Raw genomic sequence first — 25,469 nt, 5'->3', positions numbered from 1 at the left:
TAAAAAAACACTTTTGTATCAAAACAGCCTTTAATTGACTCCCAATAAAGTGTGATGTTTTAAAAAAAATTGAAACACACAAGCTTAAAACATACATTTATTTCTGTCAGGAAACAAACTGGGATAACTATTTATGTTCTTAAAGAATAAATGATAGTGCGGTCTTAAATTCGCGCATCGTTCCTAGTGTGAAATTTGCAAAAATTCATCCTACACAAACAAAAATAATATCACAGTATCAAAACATAACAGTTTTCATATAATGTTTTTTTAAACTTCCAGATAGTTTCAATTATCACGACAAAATAACAGTTGAATTCTAGTGCAAAATCATGTTTACCTACAGATAGGTTCCTACAGTGCAGATAAGAAATCAATTTTCTGCAGAGTTAATTAGTTACCAAGAAAATGTACATTGAATATAGTGTCATAAAAGATTGAACAGTTGTATACAGTTATCAAAAGAAGAGGGGATAACAATCAAGATATTTAAAGAAAAAAAAATAAAATGAAAAAGGATATGAGAAATTAGGTAGTTCTTGGATGTCATATATCAGATATTAATATATATATATATATATCAATACATTAACAGGATAGAACATCTTGAAAAACAACAGTACAGTTAATAAGATATGTTATTCACATGTAAATGTATTCTTTTAGTTGACTGGGCAATTTAAAATTATTTAAAAACTTTTTTCCGAAAATAGGACTTATAATTAAATTCTCAGGATATATAGCATGCCAACATTGCAGTCAAATTTTTTATATAATATATTTTAATGTTCCTTTCGTGAAGTTCAAGCAAGGATGACTGTCTAATTTGCTAAAAATTATGGCCACTATCTGCAGGACTGTTTTCTTGTTTGAAACGGTTCAATTTTAGAGTAATTTCACACAATATTTCCTTTGCTGACCCTAAAATTGTTGAATCATCACCATAGCCCTAAAGAAACATGTTTGAGCTGTAAAACTCAGGTGAGTGATCTAGGGCCATCATGGCCTTCTTGTTACTTTAAAATGCAGTCCCTCTCTCATGATGCTTGATAGACATGCTATTTGTATACATGTGCAAAGTCATAGGCTTAACAGAAAATAATGTCTTTAATATTCTGCTTTGAAATAGCAAAGATATATTCTTAGAAAAGTACTGTCTTACTTAACTGACCAGTCATTCTATACTAGATTGGTCCATCTCGCAGCTCTACAGCTCAGATAGTCCTGCATAATATGTTTTGAAATGATCTGATCCTCAGCTTGTACAGAATGTTGACAAAATTCTCTGTTTGCTTCATTTTTCTTGTCCACCTGAACAAAATTGAATAGAAAGTATTTTTTGAGGATTGTTGTGTATTCAGTTTGATATAAAGATGTGCATACTGTGTTTGCTCAAAGATTGATTGTTATGGTTGCTTTTGACAAGACTTAGTGTGCTTTGGGTTGTCTGCTCTTAGATTCATTTCTTCTCTGGATTTAACAAATCCTTTCCAATATTTCAGTCAGGCAAGTTACATGAATACAATCTAGTTTTGTTTGGTTATTAACACATCACTGTTATGTTTTCATCCATTGTTGGTCCATGTTTTCCTGTGCATTCGCAGCCATACATTCCTGTTTTCCAGATTTCATCTGCTGTTTTCATGTAATGATCTGCTTCATAAAGAAGGCTGCTTGTAGACTGGTTTGATGACATATTTTTGTGAACCAGTCTATGGCTTGCATGCAGTCTGGTTTCCTGCTTCATGTAGAGTAATTGGCCAAGCACTGTGGGCTTGCTACCAATATTGTCATACAAAAATGTATCATTTCCAGCAACATTGTAACACACAAAATTCTTTAAGTATTTCACCTTATAAGAAATGTCTCCAAGTAAAAGATGCATTTGAGGGCGATGAAAAACAAATTTAAATATAAGTTTCTCTGAGTTTTCTTCTGAGGTAATATAAGTAAAACTACAGTTACCAATATACAAATAATTTAGAGTTCCATTTTCTGATTCAGCAAGATTATAGCATTCACGAAATCGTTCCTTAGATGAATTGTAGCTATTCATTACCAGCTTTTCGATTTTGTTTTCATAAGAAATTGTGTAGGTTACCTTGACATTCATACTATCTATTGTGTAAAACTCATCAATATCTGCTAGCTTGAGCCAAATTTCATCATTCTTAAACGATTTCAAGTTTCTGTGGTGTAAATATATCCCAACATCAGAAAAGTACTCGTCAAAAACAGATTTTCCTGCCCAGATTTCATGTGGCATTCGGAACTTAAATTGTTTCTCACCCAATGCAATAACATGAGTAAATATGAATATTGTTACAGAACCACACAGTGCAAGACATAAACCGATATTTGTCACAAATTTATAAATAGATTTGCGAAATGGTTTTCTTGATGAATCTTCATCTTGGGCTAAATATAGACGAATAAGTGGAACAACAATACGCAAGAAAACAGATAATATTACTATTAGACATTTTGTTAGTTGGAAATAACTCACAGGCTCACTGTGACAAAGACTTATTGCAAAATTCACTGAGAGTATCGGTATCTCATTAAGCCAAACAACCAAAGCAGAATCTAGGTCAAGGTCAACCCAAGGTTTTCCGCTGCATATGTCACGAGTAATATTCAGAATTTCAAACACAATAGCCAGTGATCCAACTGCAGTTGCTAAGAGCAATATCATAACAAGAGTTGGGCTCAGTGGTCCATAGACAAGTCCCTCCTCCAAATATGACACGTCTTTGAAGAGAAAACAGTCATTGATGACTTCCGCAATGTCAAGTACCAGAATACTGATGAAAACAAAACCATACAAAAATGGATGAATTGTTAAGACTTTGTGTAAGTGGTCACAACATTTTCTGTCTGGGGGCTGGCAACTGTCTGGAAGAAGTTCAAAACTATCTGTGGTCATAGTTTCTATGCTGTCTGCTTTCACATGTGTGTCAGTTGTTTATGGTTGCATCTGCAATAAAAGTACACCATACTGTAATTCTTTGTTTTTGAAAACATTTCACTCAGATAGAGACAGAAACATAGAATTGATGAACCTCTGGTACATTTTGTTAACTCACCTGAAGTTTGTTATTAATATGGTCTCGCATTTGGTATCCGTCATCCTGCATCAACATTTTTACTTAAACATCTTCTCCTCTAATGCACTGGTCAGATTTACACCAAAAGACCTCTGTCAAGTTTTTTTCCCCCAAATGATTCACCTTGACCCCTTTAAAAGGCACCAGAGCTAAAAATAGAAAAAATGACTTCTTCTCATGAACTGCTTGATGGATCATCATCAAACTTGGTCTGTAGCATCTTTATAAGGACCTTTCCAAAGTTTGTTCAACTTGGGCACTTGACCCCATTTAGTGGCAGCTAGAGCTAAAAATAAAATACCTTTAAGCAACTTCTTCCAATGAACTGCTGGACAGATCTTCATGAAACTTGGTCTGTAAAATCATTATAAGGTGCTCTTCCAAGTTTGTTTGAATTGGGGTGATTGACCCCTGTAGGTGCCGCCAGATCTGAAATAGAAATACCTTTAAAGACAACTTCTTCTCATGGCCTGCTTGATGATCTTTATCAAGCATTGTCAGCTGCAGTTCAAATGGGGGTGGGGGAGGGGGGTGCAGAATTGGCACCTTTTAGGGGCCTCTAGAACTAAAAATAGAAATACCTGTAAATGTCCTCTTCTCTTGAACTAATAGATGGATCTTCATCAAACCTAATCAGTAGCATCATTATAAAGTCCTCTCAGATTTATTAGGGGCCGATAGAGCTAAAAATACAAATGCTTCAAGTGACTTTTTACATGAACTGCTTGTTCCATTTTGGCCACTTAGCCTCCTGTAGGGGCTGCTAGAGATAAAAATAGGTAAAACTTAAAAAAGCAAACAAACTTTCTTCTCATGAACCATCAGATGATCTTCATCAAACTTGGTCTATAATATCATTATAAAGTCCTCTTCCAAAATCATTCAAATGGAAGCACTTGGATCCTTTTAAGGGCCACTAGAGCTAAATATAGAAATGTTTTTAATGACATTTTCACATGAACTGCTAGATGGATCTTCATCAAACTTGATTTGTAGTACCATTAAAAAGTCTTAAACCCATTTTGTCAAATTTGGGGCACTTGGCCTTTTAAGGGACTGCTAAAGCTAAAAATAGAAATACACTGGGACCCCGTTATAATGCTGTCATCGGGGTCCAAGGTTTGAGACCCGCGGATCCAGCGGGGTTAGATTTATAACACGGGTTGATCGTATCAGCGGTATATGCAATACCCCACCCACCGGTAATGTATTAGACGTATTTTGGACGCTGTTTTATGTTAATAAGAAATAAGAATCGTATAAACGGGACATTTATTTACCTTAAATGCTACTAAAAAATACATTAAAAGAATTATAATGCTGTGTCATCTTCTCATTTTGTCGTGATTCTAAAAGAAAATTGGAATTGTGTATCCCGGAAGTAAACATATATAACGCTATGTGAGGAGTGCGCGGTCGTGAGAATTACATATGCAATGCAATTGCACTGGGGGTTTATGTAACTAAAATTCTGATGAACTGAGTGTGATGATTACCAAAAACAGCTGCATTTTATTACAAAACTGGGCCTGTTGTTCGATTTTTTATTCACTCAAGTGATCATGTCATCCGCTTAATTGGTGCAAACTTAAACGGTTTGATAGTTGACTGACCAATGTTACATGCTGGTTATGCAAACAATCTAATTTTGACACGGTACTGATTGCCTAATTGTCACATGTCTACATGCATTCAAACTTTAACAAAGGTGATACCCAAACAAGTAAGCTAGCAGACAATTATTGATTTTTGTTACAGTTGTCATGGCAAAGGTGTTAAAGTACAAAGTATACAGGTGCATGTAGTTTTAACCTGGTTATGATCAAATTAAATAACATCCGCGGACTCGTTTTTTTTTTTTTTTTTTTTTTTTTTTTACCCCCGAAAATTCCGGAGCCAAGAGCCTACCATGTTATAACGAATACCGTGGTATATCGAGTAGCACTATAACGGGTTTCGAGTGTACTTCTCATGAGCTGCTTGCTGGATTGTCATCAAAATGAATTTGTAGGGTCATTAAAAGGTCTTCAACCAATTTTGTTCAGTTTGGGGTACTTGCGTCCTGATGGGCCGCTATAGCTAGAAATAGAAATGCTTGTCATGAACTGCTTGATGGATCTTCATCAAACTAGGTCTGAAGCGTCGTTATAAGGTCGTCTTCTAAATTTGTTCAAATGGAGGAACTTGGCCCCTTTTAGGGTCCATGTTATGTACATGTCATACCCCATTATGCTTCATTTTATTATCATATCTTGGAAGTGGTATGGAATATTTAAATAAAATTTCATTTACATGTTCGCCGCTACAGGGAAATGTGGCCTGTCAAGTTTCAGCCAGATTGCCCAAGTAACACCAGAGTTATGGCCCTTAGTAGTTTCTAGTGTTTACTATGTAGGGTATTACACTGGGACCCCTTTATATCGCTGTCGTTGGGGTCCAAAGTTCGAGACCTGCAGATCTAGCAGGGTTAAATTTATAATGCGAGTTCGCAGTGTAAAATGTATATGCAAAACACCACCCACCCACCCGTCCGTCAGTCTGCTAACAATTTCTCGTTATCGCATCTCCTCAGAAACTACCGGGGGAATTTGACCAAACTTTATCAGAATGATGTATTCGTACCCTAGTTGTGTCCCCTTGAAAATCAGACTTGTTCAACAATTTTTGAGTGAGTTATGGCCCTTTGTTTATTTTGATTTCTAATATAATTTTATATCAAATGGCCCTCCAAGTAGTTAACTGGTTTTTTATGGCCTTACCTGTAGAAGGGTCATAAAGTCTGCAGACACTAATGAGATAATGATTCAAGTTGTTCATTATTTTCCTATTAAAGATTTTCAATTTACTTCGACAAAGGCTGCGACACAGACTGCGGACAGCCGACTTACAGCAGGGGTTTTCTCAAAATATTTAAGGTTCGCAAGAAAAAATATTTATGGTATATATGTTCTTTTACCTGTATGTGTAGTTACTTTTGCCTTCATTGTAGAAATTAGTGTTTTGTGATATAATTACCTGCTAATATAATACATACTGAACAAGCTACATTCAACACGTGTAATCGCAATTTTTAGATATCATACTCTATTATTTTTAGTTCATGCACAAAAAAGGAGTCGGCTATAAATGTCGACATGTAGGATGCCTCTAGATTCAGCTAAATACTCTGTCGCATTTTACTTGCCTTTAGCATGTTCTTCAAATATCCGTATGCTTTAACATTTTATTTTGATACATTTCTTCCGCGCGACTCGAACAACTTCGAACCTACAGTGCAACGATATAATACTTCACCTTAATATGTTCGTGCATTAAAAAAGTGCAACTTGAAACATGGATTTCAAGATAATGGCGATTCTTATAAAAAAAAAAAAAACCAGTTTGGTTTTAATTTGTGTCCATCCATACAATTCCTAGACTTGTATTTCCTAGCAACAAGATAAGAAAAATAGCAGTACAAAATATTATTGTGAAAGTTCATTTTATTTTTGTTTTAGAGTATAAATACTGTGTTCTTGTAGACTTCTGTACGGAAAAAGTCATTGTTTTTCATTAACTTTGATAACTATAGAATGTTCCATAAAATCATGAAAAGTTTTATTGAAATATCTTAAATGATTTAGTTTTTGTCTAAACATACGGGAAGTTCTCACACATGCATCTTTCACCCCCGTCGAAACATGATCCGATATATTACCATAATTTAGCCGCAACATCCTGAATTAGTTATGTATCAGCATGTGTGAACATTTTTGAAAAAAGAATATCCACTTCATATTAACATAACCTGATATCAGATTTTGAAAAAAAATGATCAAAACAGGCTCGATCTTGATATCTGAGATCACGCCAAGACTGAATTCCTGGGCCTCTGTTTTCAAAACATTTTGAGTGTCAGCTGAGTTTGATAATGAAACATTGTCATTGATATAAAAATCGCATGTAAAATTTAAGTTTTAAATTTATGACTATTTTCAAGTGACCATTCAGTATTAATTGTCAGTCTCAACTGGAATTTAATCTTTAAGTACCATTAAAACTAGCTGTCAACATTTCAATCTAAACCCGAGATGAGACCGAAAATTGTGTTGTGCAAAAAGGGCCTGGGAAGAGTCCAAGGTCAAAATTCCAATCATATTCCAAAAATGTTTTATGGCCAGTATAGGAAAATAGTATAGAATTGTCAATGAAAATATATTTTTGACTGCGTTTACACTTAGCCACGATGTCCACGATTTGAGAGAAGCGTGGTGAGCGTGGGGGCTCGTGGGATCGAATCGTGGTGATCTTGAGGGAACTAGGTGGAATCTTGATGATCGTAAGGATCGTGACAAAATTTTTGGCAGTCAAAAATTTTGCCACGATTATCCCGATTTATCTTAAATCTTGAGAGAGCGTGATAGAACTTTGAAATCGTTGTAAAGCGTAATGCAGCTTAACAGACCTTGATGCTCCATCGTATGGGGATCTTGGTGAACTTGGAAACATGATTCTAAGTTCCACTAGATATGCAGGCATCCTTACATAGTTGACATTGGAGCCGACATCTTCACGCCTGAGTTCTGTGAAAAGTTGAGAGTATTGTCCCAGTTGGTGCCTTCGGTTTCCACTTAACCATGGTATCACCCACCAGGTCTTAGGCTTTCTATTTCTTCTTCTCATTTCTCTCTTTTATATCCTGCCCTATTCTGTCCCTTGTTGCTGCTGCCGACGAGTATCTATTATAGGCATACACGAAAAATGCAAATTCAGCATTTTGTTCAGCTCTTTGATGCATAGCTCGTTCCTCTTTGAAATCTCTGGAGAGAATGAGAGGATGACCCTTGACTCCTATTTACACTCCAGTCGTGCTCAAAACGTGACATTCTCTACTTCCAGGCTGGTTGTATCAAATGACCACACAGAATTGCTCAAATGGCGTCATAGGAGTTGACTAATGCTGTATGGGGATCTTGGTGAACTTGGAAAAACGATTCTAAGTTCCACTAGATATGCAGGCATCCTTACATAGTTAACGTTGGAGCCGACATCTTCACGCCCGAGTTCTGTGAAAAGTTGAGAATATTGTCCCAGTTGGTGCCTTCGGTTTCCACTTAATCATGGTCTCACCCACCAGGTCTTAGGCTTTCTATTTCTTCTTCTCATTTCTCTCTTTTATATCCTGCCCTATTCCGTCCCTTGTTGCTGCTGCTGTCAGCATTTTGTTCAGCTCTTTGATGCATAGCTCGTTCCTCTTTGAAATCTCTGGAGAGAATGAGAGGATGACCCTTGACTCCTATTTATACTCCAATCATGCTCAAAACGTGACATTCTTGATCAAATCGTGACCATAAATCGTAGTAGAGCTTAACAAAACTTGATAACGTGAGGGATCTAAACAGAACGTGTCAGCATATCGTGGTAATCGTAAGAGAACTTGAGAGAACGTGATGAAAATCGTGGCAGATCTCGACCAGAATCGTGTTGGTTTCGACATTTTTTTACCACGGTGCATGAAATTTCACGCATCGTACCTTGCATATTCAAAATTGTGCATCGTACAAAAGTATTTCAGCATCGCAAGTCCTATAATACGAAACTCCATGTTTCCATATACACTATATATATTTTTGATACCAAAAATGTTGTTGTGATCCCCTACGCATAGGGGTCGGGTGAACCTCTTGCAGTGCAGGGGAAAAGTGTCTGTCTCCTCACCAGAAGTTCATTGGTTCAAATTCTGGATTATAAAGTATGTTGATCATTGAATCAACAGCCGTTTTCACTGCTAGCGGATACTGGCTAGAACCTCACGAAATTGACAACAAGCATATACACACTGGTTATTCGGGTACCTACTCGTGTGAGCGATACCGCCCTCGTGTGATTAATGTACATGTTGGTGAACAGGAAATTCACACCTATAACAGGTAATTATTCCATATTTTACTGAAGATTTGAAAAGTTTTAGTATTAAATGTGTTAGATCATACTTTAACTATATCCATGTCAAATATCTATCTCATATGATCTGAATAACTGTGAAAAAATACGTTTTTTGTCGTGGAAATGAAGATATTTTAAGGCGATGGTATATATTTTCACGATTAATGGTATTAATTCGGACTATATTAGGAACTTTTTGTTAGGAAAATGAAAAGCAGTCATTCTGTGTATTAGCCATTGCTTTCATTTCACAAAAACTTGAAGCATAGTAAAATTAGATCGATTTTTTCGAACACAGTGTCTAGAAAATAAGATACCTCTGACGATGTACCATGGTACCATCCTCGTTGTTTCTGTCAATCCAGCGGATACCGCCCTCGTTATTGAAATGAACATTACATTGACGCAGACCCCTTTTTTAAAATTTAGCGATAATATGCAATGACCAGCTAGGATGAAGGTAAAACTTTGGTCTTTTATACCCTCCAGCTACTGGAAGCAGCCTATCCGAAGAAAAACTTCTCACATAATTTCTTCAAGTTCTCTTTCAAGATCCATCTATATAGACACATTCTTAGGTGTATTTTCAATTGAATATTGCGACCGTACGTTTTGTCTTGTTATTTAAGTTGTTATGGGGTACAAAATGTTTGCAACAAAAAATTGTTCAGAAATGATATGATTTTTGTCAAATATTGTATTGCGATCGACCCACGTTTAACTTCATTTTGAGGAATAAAGCCAATTATTCGGTCGAAAATGTGCTTCGTTTGAGTAGTCGAAAGAAGTCAGTAGTAAACAGATCCTTGTTTCACATTTTTTTGTGTGCGAAAATTCGTGTAGAACAAGTGCATTAATCACACCTTTTTATTGCTGGAATACATAATGCATGAAATGAGATGAGATATGTTTATAGACTTCACATACAAGTTTTGCAGATCGAATCCGAAAGAAGGGGGTTTATTGTGCGGACAGGAGCATATACGCGCCATTTTAGGGTAGCAGACCACTGACCGGCATTTTACTAGGAACTATTCAGCTCCCTCTTTATTTTTATCGTTACTTTAACTTATGATAGAACTTTCATGAAAAATAGGTGTTGGAAAAAGTGATGTTCTATTAAGGTAGGTAAAGAGGGCATGAAGTTTAGTAGGTTTGCAGGTTTGTCGATCAATTCAAGCCCCGAGCAATTTGCTTATCATCCAACTGTTGAAAGCAGACCTAAAATGGTGGGGAAATGAAATGAAAAAAAGGAAGCAACGAGAAATTTTGCTTGTTCTTGGTAACCATTTGTACATTATTTCAAAGTCATTACAGCTCGTCTATTCTTAAACTTTAACAAAATATAATCTTACCTGTCTTATAGTCTGTTGCTAATTCTGTATTGCAAATGATGATAATGAATCTAAAAGCAGTAAATTAAAGTATAACAAGAGCCATGTCAGACATGGCTAATCCCCCCACTGGGCATATCATAATTGAAGGATGTGGTCCGCATCAGGGGTTTTAAGATGTGGAAGAAAGAATAAGTCAGTAGTGAGGTGGTTTACTGCTAAATTTTATTAATTTTCATGAAGAGTATAACTATGATGTTTTTCTATATGGCTACTGTAAAAAGAAGGAATGGAAAGCTAACAGGGAACAAGAGTGCCAGAATGTCACAATATATGCCCGTCAAAGCAAATTTCTTTACTCTAGCAGCTGTATTTGCAAATGGAATGTTAATTTTGTGGTTGTTTAGTAATCATTGTAAGTCTTTTGTTTTTAAAGTCCACAAAAAAACTCCTTACTAGGTAGAGATACCTTATATATAATAAAATACACCTAAAACTGGAGAGTAACATCTATGCTGTACCACAGAAAAGTGGTCTTGTTTTTTCCCTAGGGTCAATTATAAAAATGTTACAATATAAGTTATTTATAGTAACAACTAAGGGAAGTTAATCTTTATAAAAAAAAAAAAAAAAAAAAAAAAATTGCAAGTCCACACAAAAATCTTTATCAGGAAGAGACTGGTCAAAATACACCTCAAAATTGGATTTAGCATGTTTGTTGTACTACAGAAAAGTGGTCTCGATTTTTCCCTACGACTAGTAATGAAAAAGTTACAATAAAAGCTATTTAAAGTAACAACAAAGGGAAGTAATTCTAAAGAAGGGAACTGCGCATGACACTTCGTCTCATGATGGTGTATAATTGTGCCAAGTTACATCAAAATCCCTCCATGCATGAAGAAGAAATGCTTCGGACAAAGTCATTCTTGTATCTGACCTTTGGCCTCTAAGTGTGACCTTGACCTTAGGCCTAGTGACCTGGATCTTGCGCATGACACTCCGTCTCGTGGTGGTAAACATTTGTGCCAAGTTATATCAAAATCCCTCAATGCATGAAGAAGAAATGCTCCGGACAAGGTTTTTATTCTTGTATCCTTTGACCTCTAAGTGTGACCTTGACCTTAGACCTAGGGACCTAGTTCTTGCGTATGACACTCCGCATCGTGGTGGTAAACATTTGTGCCAAGATATATCAAAATCCCTCCATGCATGAAGAAGATATGCTCCGGACAAAGTTCTTTAAGAAAATATGATAAAGGGGAATAACTAAAAAAATAGGCAAGGTAGAGTTATTGTTCTTGCACACTGCACTTCCTCCCAATGTGTTCTATCAGTGTATGAAGTTTGAAGAAAATCCCTCCAGTACTTTTGGGGTTATGCTCCGGACAAAATGTTTTAAGAAAATATGATAAAGGGGAATAACTCAAAAAATAGGCAAGGTAGAGTTATTGTTCTTGCACACTGCACTTCCTCCCAATGTGTTCTATCAGTGTATGAAGTTTGAAGAAAATCCCTCCAGTACTTTTGGAGTTATGCTCCGGACAATTTTTTTTAAGAAAATAAGATAAAGGGGAATAACTCAAAAAAATAGGCAAGGTAGAGTTATTGTTCTTGCACACTGCACTTCCTCCCAATGTGTTCTATCAGTGTATGAAGTTTGAAGAAAATCCCTCCAGTACTTTTGGAGTTATGCTCCGGACAATTTTTTTAAGAAAATAAGATAAAGGGGAATAACTCAAAAAATAGGCAAGGTAGAGTTATTGTTCTTGCACACTGCACTTCCTCCCAATGTGTTCTATCAGTGTATGAAGTTTGAAGAAAATCCCTCAAGTACTTTTGGAGTTATGCTCCGGACAAATATCGTTGCGGACGCACGGACGGACGGACGGACGGACGCACGGACGGAGAGCATTTCTAATATCCCCTTCACCTTTGGTGGGGGGATAAAAAATACAATCTGCTCTTATATTGTGCCATTGTAGATAACAAGAAAGTGTTTGATTCTGTGGATCGTATGTTTTTATGGAATAAATTACTACAGCATAGCATTGATGAGAAAGTCTTTAAGGCTGTATATTGTGCAATATATGATAAAGCCAGATCTTGTGTAAAGAGTAGCTAAAGTCTATCAAATTTCTTTATTAACTTAACTGGTGTAAGACACGGTGAACATTTATCTCCATATTATTTCCTGTTTTCTACAATGATTTAGTCTCATATATGTCTAACTATTGTTCAGGACTAGTGGAAATATCAAACAATGTATAGGACCTGCTAAGTGATGTTATTTACAGAATCGTAAAATGATTTAAAATCTGCATTAACTTTGGAAACTTACAGTTAATTCAAATAAAACTAAGGTTGTTCTTTTTTAACGTGGAAAAGTACATTTTAGTAAGTCTACCTATTATTATAATAATGTGGCACTTGAAGTAGTAGATGACTTCATTTATATAGGAATTAAATTTAACTACAATGGTAACTTCAATAAAACTAAAATATATTTGGTTGACCAAGCTAGAAAGGCTACGCATGCTCTGTTGGAAAAAAATGTATGAAGTTGCAGCTTAGTATTGATTCACAGTTACATTTATTTGAGTCTGAGGTTCAACCAATATTATTTTATGGATCAGAGGTATGGGGATGTGGTGATGTAAGCATTGTTAAACAGCTTAATTTTTTGAAAAACATTACTGAAGGTTAAAAAGTCAACACCTTATATCATGGTTTTTGGTGAGCTTGGGGTATTACCAATAGATATTATAATTAGAAATAGAATATTGAACTACTAGACTATAAGTGTACAATTTATTAAATGGTTAACAAGAAAAGATAAACTGTATACTTTACAGGTTCATGTATAGACTCCATCAGCAAAATGTAAATTATTGTTCTTGGATTTCATATGTAAAAGAATCTTTAGAACAATTTGGATCTGCTGAATCCTGGTTGAATCAGTTAGTACTTTCACCAGTGTATTTCCGCAATATTTTTATTTTAGAATGTCCCTACATTGATTTGGACAGAGTAAAATATATACCAAATGACTTTCAACTGTTAAATGTAATGTCATTTCAACGTTTATTTCAAAGTAATGATAGTACTCTTTTTAAGTTAGCATTGTTTATACAGAAAATACTTCAAATTTTTAGGTAGGGATAGGTTTTTGTCACTGGCAGTTATTTGCTGACCAGTTAAAACAATGTTTTCCACCTGGTTAATTCTAAATGTATACCATCTTCTACTTTTTAGCTTACAAAATATTTGTATTAGATCTATTATGACCGTAAAACTACTGTTTTATTTTATGTATTAGTGTCTGTTTTGTTAAATATGTTGTTATTATAATGCTGATACCGTATGGGTCTAGTTGTAAATAAAATCTTGAAATCTTGAATCTCACAGATTTCCTCCCTAGACGTACATTTAACGTTTTCAACCACTGTGAGGAATGTGTGAACAAACAAATCAAAGAGATAGAATCTGATACCCAGACTTCCATATCTGCTTCTTCAGTTAGTCACCTGTAAGACACTTATACAGTCGTGTATATTGTATGTACTTGTAAACAAGTCACCTAATTAGCACTACCTTAATAGAGGGTGCGCCTATGAACAGACGCGAATATTACAAGATACGATAAAAGGCAGATTTATGAAGCCGGAGCATCTCCCTAAATGAATACATGCCCAGAGAGAGGGTCCACTTGCCCTTTCAGGAAGAAAAAATGGTTTTTATATTTAAGCACTTTTGCTCGGTGTGCGACAAATTTGGTCGTTTTCATTATGAGACTGAAGGAGAAAAAGAAGAACTTCAAGAAGGCAAGATGATAGAATGCGTAGAATAGAGGGTGGTTGTGAGGGAAAATTTAATTTTGGTGAAATACTGCTAACACGATCCTATCCCATTCTTTACATCTTTAAAGTTAAAATTCTAATCAAATAGATCAACTAAAGGTTGGGTTTCACATTTCCAGTTCTTATTTCAAGATCCTCAAAGCAGTTACCTTCAGTTGCGTTTATTTAGTGTACCGTATACGGAAGCAATCGCTGCAGGGAGTTTTATAAATGTTCATTGACATAACGAGGACGGTACCCATGTGCAAACGGGTAGGTATCTTTGTTTATTTTCAACCATCGTCAGAGGTACCATCAAAAACAGCAACAGGATGCATATAATTGAAATTTTATCAACAAAAAGAACTTATAGGTACATGATTCAAACGTGTTGTAGTTGAGTATGTATAGTTCTACCAAGGTGAGTGGCAAATTCAGTTATCTCAACTTTGAACAAAGAAAAATACATCTCAAAACGTCAAAATACGTAATTTTCGCTACATTTCTTCAAATTTTATAGTCATATCAATATTATTGAGAACTGATATTTTCACCAGTGCGAATTAATGCATTGCCTCGGACGAATCTGTCTTTAAAATGTTTAACATTCTTAAATATGTGTCATACGTTGGCATTGTTTTTATATACCCTAAACAACCTACATGTACATTAATCACACGAGGGCGGTATCGCTCACACGAGTAGGTACCCGAATAACCAGTGTGATATAAATAAGTTGCAGAACTTAAAAGAAAAAAGAACATGTTTGCGATACAGATCCTCTAGCTTCTTGTTCATAAATTCGGTAGACAAAATCTATTGGTAACTCATATACAATAAAACGGAAAAATCTTATAGCTGTCTTTTCTCAGATATTTTAAATCAGTATTACGGCATCAGAACTGAATGCTAAACATGCGTCTGTTCAGTTCTGCATAACTTCCTCATATACAGTTTGAGAAAACCCCTATAGTAAGTCCGCAGTCCATGGTCCGCAGTACGGTCGAAGTAAGCTGAAAATCTCTAACACACCTCAGCAGTGAATGAACTACCCTAGTAGATTGATGATTAATTTGTTTAGTACTCATATTTCTGGATTTAATTATTAGTTTGCTTTGATGAAATCTAGGTCGAGTTTGAATATGGGTCATCTTAGGTCAAAAAGTAGGTCACTAGGTCAAATCAAAGAAAATCATTGTGTATAAGAAAGAGACCACATTTTTGGTCCAATCCTAATGAAAATTGGCCAGAATATTTATTTCCATGAAATCACTAGGGCAGACATGTTTACACTGTTATGGTGTGTTTTTCAAGTGAGCGACCTAGGGCCATATTGGCCCTCTTGCTATTAAGGTCATTTTTCTTTATTTCTATAAATGCTATATGTACGTCGCATGCTATTTTGCACAAATGCGTAACGTTATTTTGACGTCAGTTTGACGTACAAATTACTAATTTAGAAAATAAATAGCAAAAAATGCGTTGAGATAAATCTGCATATTCTTTGATGGTATCGTAATTTACAGTTATTGCTTTGAACACATTGTTATTGTTATTTATCTTTTTTTGTTATTTATGTTTTTTATCATTAATTATTACCGCCCGTTTCTTCAAATTAAATATATATGCATTTTAAACTGCAATTAATTTTATCATGCTGTACCGTGTTGATCGCAAACATAAATATCAACTTCCGGACGTTAACAAACCTAGCATCAACAGTGATCAGGATGATTATAACCGACAAAGAGGCAGTGCTGTCGCACGAAAATATTTGAAAAAGAAAATAGTTTCATTAAACCGTAAAGCAGTTAATTTTAGAACTTTTTATGCATTTAAGAATATAACAGGTCCTGTGGATTTAAATCTTTTTTCATGCTAAATTCAGTTTTGTACTCTGACTTTTGTTTAAAACAACACCAAAAATTTAATTCTAACACGACCAACAAATAACCCTACAAATAGAAGAAACTCAGACAACGGTTATTTTGCGATAATACTGTGCGTGCAGTGATGTCATCCGATCCAGGTGCGTAGCACGGTCGTAAAACGTAGTTACTTTTTTTTCTAACACTGTTAATACTAGTATGTCTTGTTAGAATCGAAATAACAAATTCGCAAGTGTGATTTATCATAGGATAACCAGATTTTTTCTTTCTTATGCGAACAAATATATCACTCAGTATGAACTGTGCCATGAGAAAACCAGCATAGTGCGTTTGCGACCAGCATGAATCCAGACCAGCCTGCACCTCCGCTCAGTCTGGTTGGGATCCATACTCTTCGCTTTCAAAGCCTATTGGAATTAGAGAAACTGTTAGTGAACAGAATGGATCCTGATGCGCAGGCTGGTCTGGATTCATGCTGGTTGCAACCGCACTATGTTTGTTTTTCTCGTGGCGCGGCTCTTATATTCTTATGCATAAGAAATCAAAAGACGTGTTATCTTACGTTAAACAACGATTGGGAAGTTATTATTTCATAAAGAAATTATTTAGGCCCTATAACCAGTTCTCAACCAGCTTAAGTACTGTTTAAATAACACCTTTTTTATTCACATCATGTGCGACACTACAAATGAAAAATGTTTCGTGCTCAAAATGAAATAAAATGTTAAAAAAAAAGTTAAATAATCTCAATGCTTTGGGCAAACTTACTTAGATCTATAGACATAGTGTGCACTATCATAATAAATAAATAAATAACGGCGTTATCGATTAAATTTTGTTTATTGTCTTTATTTGGACCGCGTATTATAAGCAGGAAAAAAACATTAGTTCGGTATCTAAGTATGATGATTTCTTTATATCTATTCAAAATACATGTAAAGCATCAAAATGTCAAATCAGCTTTTATATTTTATATTTGTGTGGAAAACTTGAAACTTCACATCCGATATTAGTCACAGTTCTGCATCTGGCGTTCACGTTTCTGTTCAAGTGGCTGTTTTTTTTTTTCTTTTGGCGGTACCACTCTCGCCTCTCCGCATGCTCAGACAAGGGTGGGGTGGGGATGTGGGGAGGGTGTATCGCACTTCATTTGTGTAAATATCAATAAGATAGAGTAATCATTGACAAAATTCATAACATTTGAATATCAACTACGTACAGACACTGACCGACATAATCTCTAGTAAGACAGACAGATAAACAGACATGCTGAAGGAACAAATCTTTCAGGCTGACTAAATGAATGATCAAGTAAATAATTACCAACTGGTCATGAATTCATGCATACTTATAGGCTATTCGACTGCCAAAAGACACGCGGATGGATTGAATGGTCGATTGAATGTTGCATTTCATTATTTGTTATGTATATTCATTTATATCTATTATTATTACCGCAGTAAATAATACACAATTTGCACATTTATTCGGGAAAAATAGAGCAAAAAAAAACGAAACACTAAAAATTGGACGGCTATAGTTAAAATTCGGACACTAAGCTGTGTACGAACTTTTTCGAATTTTATATTAGCAAACGAAATATACAACAATGGAATGATATATAAAGATAAGTATGTCAAAACATACATTAATCTAGGTTATATGCTTATGAAAGAAATTTAATATACAATTTAGCTGCTTCAGGTCCTTTTTGATACTGTTTCTAGTTTTTCACTCCGTTATAGACCTATTTCCAAAAAGACATGTATGAATATGCTTTAAGAAAGCGAAAAAGAAAAAAGGGTGTTGAGAAGTTTGCAGTGGAATACAAGTCAACTGAAGATAAGTACCCTCATATTGCCGCATTTCAGAAAGCGATCCGCAGAATAAACACCGTACTTTCATTTTTGGGGTAATAAAAAATTAAAAAGAAAAAAAAAACAATAATGAAAGGTATCCTCTGTTTTGTTCCCGGGATTACGCGCAAATGCGCTAAAATGAAAAAAACAAAAACAAAAAAAACCCTCCATTTATTAGAGATCTTTACGACTACGCTACACTGCGGAAGCGTATTTTTGACCCGGAATTACTGCTGTATAACATAAAAAAAAAAATAACCCCAGCAAAACGACCTACGCGAGGGAGCAGTTATTGTGTGACTATGTGAGTGAGGGACTGCGGACGAAGCAGACTTCTTTTCATTTGAAATTTATCAATTAAGAACCATGACTGTGCCTATGATTTTTATTCTTTTTGTGTGCTCATTAGAACATAAAAGTATATTTTCCCCTCTTTGATTTATTATATTAGAAAAGTATCCAGAGTGACTGTTCTACTTTTGAAAGCTGTATATTATGATACATACATGCATATGCATTATGATATGATAAATCATGTAAATTCGACTCCGAGCAAACTGCAAAATTGTCCTAAGTGTAGATAAAAAGTATTACTTTTATTTATTTAAACTTCGTAGGCTAACTGATCGCCTTAATTTTATCACGGTATTAAAATTCCTCGAATGTAATGCATTCATATAGACCTGTAACACTGGTTTTTATGAAAAACTAAACGGGAAATGGAACATTTGATTAGTTCATAGATGTTAGGTCTGTATGAATATGTAATATAAATTCGTTGAGAAAGTAATTTAAAAATACTTCCATTTTCGTGGCACATCAAATAAAATGACGCTTGCCATGCAATTTTCTTTCTTTATAGGTCCAGTACAATTTTCTTACAGAACACTTTTTTTTTTGGTGGGGCGGGGGGTGTGGACTAGACCTTAGATTTAAATGTAAAAGTGATTTGTTCAAATTATCATAGATGAGACGTTCATACTTTAAGTTTACTTCTAGGTACAATGTTCAGAATAAATTATTTCGAAGATACTGAAAATATAGAAGAAAGATAATAAATATCTATAATATGCGTCACAAATTTGTAAAATGAACCAAATACTTTAAAGTTATTTAATGGAAATCGAGCTAATAAAATTATCAAAAACGTTGCGTTTTTATGTACAGCAAAGCGAAATTATACGACGTAACGTTATGCAATCTAATATTTGCAGCTTTACTGTAAACGATGTAATTTTTTTCACATAATGATGGTTCATGAAAGTTTTATACTAACAAGATAAGTCAGATATCTTTAGAAAGTCCATACAATGCACTTTTAGCCATCTATAAAGATCAGTGCCAACTTTCAATAATAACTCGCATAAAATGGGGAAACTCACTTTTGAAATGGACTTTTTGACGTAACATTTTCAGTATGTATTTTTTTAAAATATACCGTAGTCGTTTAATACTTGTTAATGATTATTGATTTTAAACATGTACATACTTGTTATGTATGCATTTTATGAAAGTATAAGTTTTGTATTTTTTCCGATAAATTATTACGGTATAATTGAATAAATACGCACTAGGATGACGAGCGTAACGCTTGTAGGAAAAGCCGTCAAGGTTTTGTTAAAGCGAATAAATACGGAATTGACGTGAAATAAACGCATTGAATGATGCGCGGCAAAATTCAATGTCGTCTGCTGGTTATTTTGTCCAGATATCTTTAAAATTGACAGATTTATCGTCAAAAAACCGACTGCCGTACTAACATCTTGTTACGCGTAACGTTTTTTTATGTATTTTACGATTATAAATTCTCTAAAAATTAAACGGGGAAAATTGTAATTAAAATTTTTTAATCACTGTAGTAAAAACATACACGGACGTCAGTTACTCATAATTTAAATAGCTGCATAAACATCAACATGTATCTCGAAATCGCCTATGTGTAAAATAGCGTGCGACATACGTATAGCATTTAAACTTTGTACACTTGTTTATTATCATTAGATTAGTATGTAGTCAAGAACAATAACTCTCTTGTGTTTTGTTAGAAATCTGTGCAGGCTGATTATGGTCTGCATTGCTCGCCATTCAGTCAGTAAATTTTTGATAAGCACCCCTTTTAACCATTAATAGTACTGTCCAAATTGAGAGATGGACAAGTTCATTATAGAAATTTTCAGGTGAGCGACCTAGGGCCATATTGGCCCTCTTGCTATTAAGGTCACTTTTCTTTATTTCTATAATTTAAAATTTAAGCAAGAAAAGTCAAATTTTCTAAGCATAAAAAGGGCCAATATTCTGACAAAATGCAGGGTAAGGGTTAATATCATTATAACATTCTGGGATTTATTATGTCTCCCACCACACAGTGGTGTGTAGGGAGACATATTGATTTACTCCAGTCTGTGTGTGTGTGTGTGTGTGTCTGTGTGTGTGTGTCTGTCACAAAGCTTGTCCGCACTCTAAATCGAACATTTCTCATCCGATTTTCACCAAACTTGAACAAAATGTGTTTGACCATAAGACCTTGGCCAGATTCGATAACTAGCCAAATCGGTCCAGGCGTCTTGGAGTTAGGCCCTTGAATTACCAAAAATGGGTCTTTTTACTCTTGTCTGCACTCTAATTTGAATATTTCTCATCCAATCTTCACCACACTTAAACAAAATATGTTTGACCATGAGACCTCGGCCAAGTTCGATAACTAGCCAAATCGGTCCAGGCATTTTGGAGTAACAGCCCTTGAATTATCGAAAAATTGGCCTTTTTACTCATGTCTGCACTCTTAATCAAACATTTCTCATCCGATCTTCACCAAACTTGAACAAAATGTGTTTGACCATGAGACCTCGGCCAAGTTCAATAACTAGCCAAATCGGTCCAGGCATTTTAGAGTTACAGCCCTTGAATTACCGGAAAAATCCGTCTGTTTACTCTTGTCCACTCTCTAAGTCGAACATTTCTCATCCGATTTTCATCAAACTTGAAGAAAATGTGTTTGGCCATAAGACCTTACCCAAGTTCGATAACTAGCCAAATTCGTCCAGGCACTTTTGATTTATGGCCCTTGAATTACTGATTGGATCCACTCATCCAGACCATCTAATTGGATCCACTCGTCTAAAACATCTAGAGAAACTAACATTTTTAGCTCGACTATTCGAAGAATAGTCTAGCTATTCTACTCACCCTGGCGTCGGCGTTGGCGTCGGCGTCGGCGTCGGCGTCACACCTTGGTTAAGTTTTTGCATGCAAGTACATACAGCTATCATTTAAAGGCATATAGCTTTGAAACTTATTTATTCTTTTTCTAGGTCAATTACCAACCTCACTGGGTCAAGTTCCATAACTCTAACATGTATTTTGAGCAAATTATGCCCCTTTTGGACTTAGAAATTCTGGTTAAAGTTTACATGCAAGTTACTATCTCCAAAACTAATGCAGATATTGAATTGAAACTTCACATGTGTCTTCGGGGTTTAAAACTAGTTGATAGCACCAAGTCCATAACTCTGACCTTCATTTTGGCCAAATTATGCCCCCTTTTGGACTTAGAAAATTCTGGTTAAAGTTTTGCGTGCAAGTACATACAGCTATTACTAAAAGGCATATAGATTTGAAACTTATTTTTTCTTTTCTAGATCAATTACCTACCTCACTGGGTCAAGTCCCATAACTCTGGCATGTATTTTGGCCAAATTATGCCCCCTTTTGGACTTAGAAAATTCTGGTTAAAGTTTTGCGTGCAAGTACATACAGCTATTACTAAAAGGCATATAGATTTGGAACTTATTTATTCTTTTTCTAGATCAATTACCTACCTCACTGGGTCAAGTTCCATAACTCTTAACATGTATTTTGAGCAAATTATGCCCCCTTTTGGACTTAGAAAATTCTGGTTAAAGTTTTACATGCAAGTTACTATCCCCAAAACTAATGCAGATATTGAATTGAAACTTAACATGTTTCTTCGGGGTTATAAAACTAGTTGATAGCATCAAGTCCCATAACTCTGATATGTCCCCTTTTGAACTTAAAACTCTTTTGATATTTAACATTTTGGGTAATAATTTCCAGCTTCTGTGACAATATTTCGAATAGTCGAGCTTGGCTGTCTTATGGACAGCTCTTGTTCATAGGGGCAGTTGTGGGAGACATGCGCTTTTCTCAAAAGCATCTCTAGTTTTATCAGCTTTTTAAAGAGTGACTTACCTTTTTCTTTTGCATATATCCTTTTATGTTTCAGAATTAGACTGGAAGCTTGTTGACTTGGTTTTCCATTATTGATTGTTGGCAGCTATTAAAATGTTGAAAACTCCAATCTTAATGACACTTCCGTTTAAATTAAAGTCTTAAAAATCTATAAAAATGTTTGATCTTTCTGAAATCTTTAGAAGAGACACATTTGACTTGTGAGGAACCTCCATAGAAAAGCGGAGTAATAATTGTGACAGCTTGTGCAGCTGTTACTGTGGGAAATTGATTCTTATTCTTAAGAACAGCAGTTGTTCTCTGTGTTACAGTGTTATTACCAGCAGCTTGAAAGCAAGGGTATATATTCTCTATATTGCATATACATATTTTGAAATCTTCCAGGTTTATGTTATGGGTTATGTCTGGAATTTACTGTTTGTTATAGTACATGTACATCAATTTATGCTAAATAATATAATTACATATTTGATTTCCTAAAGAGACTCTGGTTCAGTTGCTAGAGCGTCCTTTAATGCAGTGAAATTTCCATGGATATTCTAGAATTCTTGGTGGCAGTCTCTGTCTCAAATGGACCTCAAAGGTCAGATTTGACCTTCATATTTTGTGTTCAGAGCATAATTTATTAACCTTTCAAGGTATTGACTTCAATCTTGGCATATAGGTAGGTGGCAATAAGATGGTTGGTAGGTCAAAGGTCATAGTCACAAATTGATTTCAAATAATTAGGTCTTTTGTATTTTGTGCCCAGAGCACAGCTTCAAAACTAGGTGAACTTGGAATAAAGGTGGATGGTGATGAAGTGATTCAAGGATTGCAACAAACCACATTACTCACCTGCACCCCACACACACACACTTACAAATATATACACCTAGCCACCAAAAGAAATTTACTTTCAGTGTCTTGTTTTTAGTTCATCTCCTTAACCGCTAATTCAGTTTTGAAATAATTTCACACAAATGGTCCTTATGTAACCTTCTACCAGGATTGAATTATTCTGGTTGCAAAAAACATGGCTATCAGAGGGCATGGTCACTTTTCCCTATACATATAGTGGAAACTTTAATCTTCTTGTGTGAAACTGCTGGTATGATTTTAAAATAATCTCACACAAATGGTCCTTTAGTAACCATCTACCAAGATTGTTCAAATTATTCTGATTCATTTAAAAACATGGCCGCCAGAGGGCATGGCCACCTTCCCTATATGTATATAGTGGAAACTTTTAAAATCTTCGTGTGAAACTGCTGGTCTGATTTTAAAGTGGTTTTACACAAATAGTCCTTGAGTGAGCCTCAACCAAGATTGTTCAAATTTATTATATTCTGATTCATTTAAAATTGTGGCCGCTCCTTCCCTATATATAGTGGAAAACTTGGTATGAAACTTCTGGCCTGATTTTAAATAATTTTACACAAATGGTCCTTTTGTGACAATTTCTACCAAGATTGTTAAAATTATTTTGATTTGACATAAAACATGGCCGCCAGGTGGAGTTGTTACTTTTTCCCTATATGTATATATTGGAAACTAAAATGTTCTTGTCAGAAACTGCAGGCCCAATTTTAAATCAATTTTACACAAATATTTCTTGGGTAACCTTTTACAAAGATTGTACAAACTATTATATTTTGTTAAAAAACGGCTGCTGGGGTGTGTGGTCACTATTCCTTATAAATATTGTGTATGTAATGGAAAAATCTTCTTGTTTGTTATGTAGTGGACAAACCTTCTTGATATTGTCATATCACATCATTCCCCCAACTTCTTACCCACCTCCCCCAATTAAACACACACATAAAAATTACCTGCCTATATTTATTTAGTAGAAACTTAAAAAAATAATTCTTATGAGAAAACATTGGGCTAGCCAGCACTATTTCAAAATAATTTCACAGACATTTTCCTTGCATAACCATCTGCCAAAACTGTACCTGCAAGCAGCATAACTCAGGTAAGTGATCATGGCCCATTTGTTGAGTTTTCCATCACTACTGCCCCACAAAATGCCCCAATCCCCCACCCACTGCCACATTACATTCTCCCCCCACCTCACAAAAAAAAAAATCTTTAAATTTAATTTCCCGCTCCTGTGATCTAGAACTACGGGTGTATATTGTTCTGCTTTGCAGAGCTCTTGTTTAGTTAGGAATGAGAAATAGCGACAAAATTGGTAGAATAGGCAGCTTTCATGAAGACTAGAATTCAGATACATTTTAAGTTGCTTTAGTGAAGGTCTAGAACAGTGTTTCTAAAAAATGAAAAGAAAAAAAATAATTGTTAGGAATTAGACAGAACTTAACACTAAACTTTAGGTATCTTGCTCAGGGACCAGGAGGTTTTCTTTGGTTAAGGTCATTGTTACAATATGCATTTAAAATATTAAATGTTTTTACCCGATAACTTCTGTTAGAAATAAAGTACTTTTACTAAAAATATTTAAGCTGTTACATCTGAATGAATTAGGTAAGGAATGACACATTGGGACCAAAGTGACAAACATATTGAAAATATGAGTGCTTTTTGTAGGCAGAAAATGCTTTTTGAAAAGTGAAACCTTTATCCCGTTCAACATGGATAATATTGCATTGAAATTACTTGTTTGTTGTATGATCTTGAGTAAGTGTAATTATGTTGTCGCATCCTTGTCCAGTGTCTTGTTTGTCTTTTCAGGTGAAGCAGTACAGCAGAATGCATTGCAGAGATACAATGATGCTAATGTAAGTATTTGCATAATCTTACTTTAGTCAGTTAAATGGGGCTCACCTGAACCAAAATAAAAAAAACCTTTAAACAACTTCCTTCTTATGAACTGGTTGGTCTGCAGCATCATTGGATGGACCTTTCTCAAGTTTGTTCATTAACTTTGCTTCTGCTTGACTGCATTTAGGGGTCACCATAGCTAAAAATAGAGAGGAAAAAAACACCACTGAAATATCTTCTTGTGAGTCCCTGGTGGAATCTTCTCAAAACTAGGAGGGGCCTCCGTGGCCGAGTGGTTAAGGTCGCTGACTTCAAATCACTTGCCCCTCATCGATGTGGGTTCGAGCCTCACTCAGGGCCTTGAATTCTTCATGTGAGGAAGTCATCCGGCTGGCTTACGGAAGGTCGGTGGTTCTACCCGGGTACCCGTTCGTGATGAAATAATGCTCGGAGGGGCACCTGGGGTCTTCCTCCACCATTAAAGCTGGGAAGTCACCATATGACCTATCATGTGTCGGTGCGACGTTAAATCCAACAAAATAAATAAATAAATAACAAAACTAGGAATGTATCATTCCTGGATGAACTTGTCTCTATTTGTTAT

At 35.2% G+C, this 25,469-nt stretch overlaps 2 protein-coding genes across 5 annotated transcripts in view; one reads left to right on the top strand and one right to left on the bottom strand.

Annotated features, from left to right (window-relative positions):
• Positions 1-25,469, top strand: part of LOC123533603 (notchless protein homolog 1-like) — a 154,669-nt gene that overhangs the window by 109,117 nt on the left and 20,083 nt on the right. For both annotated transcript variants that reach the window (XM_045315317.2, XM_045315319.2), the window contains exon 9: positions 24,836-24,882. In XM_045315317.2, coding sequence (XP_045171252.2) covers positions 24,836-24,882 — 47 coding nt within the window. The remainder of the gene's footprint in view (positions 1-24,835; positions 24,883-25,469) is intronic.
• LOC123533606 (uncharacterized) lies at positions 84-22,494 on the bottom strand. Of its 3 annotated transcripts, XM_053519551.1 has the most exons (3): positions 22,160-22,494; positions 3,409-3,536; positions 84-2,977 (listed from the first exon to the last, which is right to left on the bottom strand). In XM_053519551.1, exon 3 carries the CDS (start codon positions 2,924-2,926, stop codon positions 1,544-1,546), a length of 1,383 nt encoding a protein of 460 aa, XP_053375526.1. In that variant the 5' UTR covers positions 2,927-2,977; positions 3,409-3,536; positions 22,160-22,494; the 3' UTR covers positions 84-1,543. The 3 variants fall into 3 exon arrangements, with proteins under 3 accessions (XP_053375526.1, XP_053375527.1, XP_053375528.1); XM_053519552.1 differs by lacking the exon at positions 3,409-3,536; XM_053519553.1 differs by lacking the exons at positions 3,409-3,536; positions 22,160-22,494 and adding an exon at positions 3,087-3,357.

The sequence above is a fragment of the Mercenaria mercenaria genome, chromosome 12 (assembly GCF_021730395.1).
Source record: "Mercenaria mercenaria strain notata chromosome 12, MADL_Memer_1, whole genome shotgun sequence".
NCBI lineage: Eukaryota > Metazoa > Mollusca > Bivalvia > Venerida > Veneridae > Mercenaria > Mercenaria mercenaria.
Note: the sequence above shows the minus strand (reverse complement) of the source record. Positions and strands in the feature narration are given on the sequence as shown.

Bases quoted from the DNA above. Each gene is read 5' to 3' on its own strand.
- LOC123533606 (XM_053519551.1), bottom strand. From the start codon at position 2,926: ATGACCACAGATAGTTTTGAACTTCTTCCAGACAGTTGCCAGCCCCCA.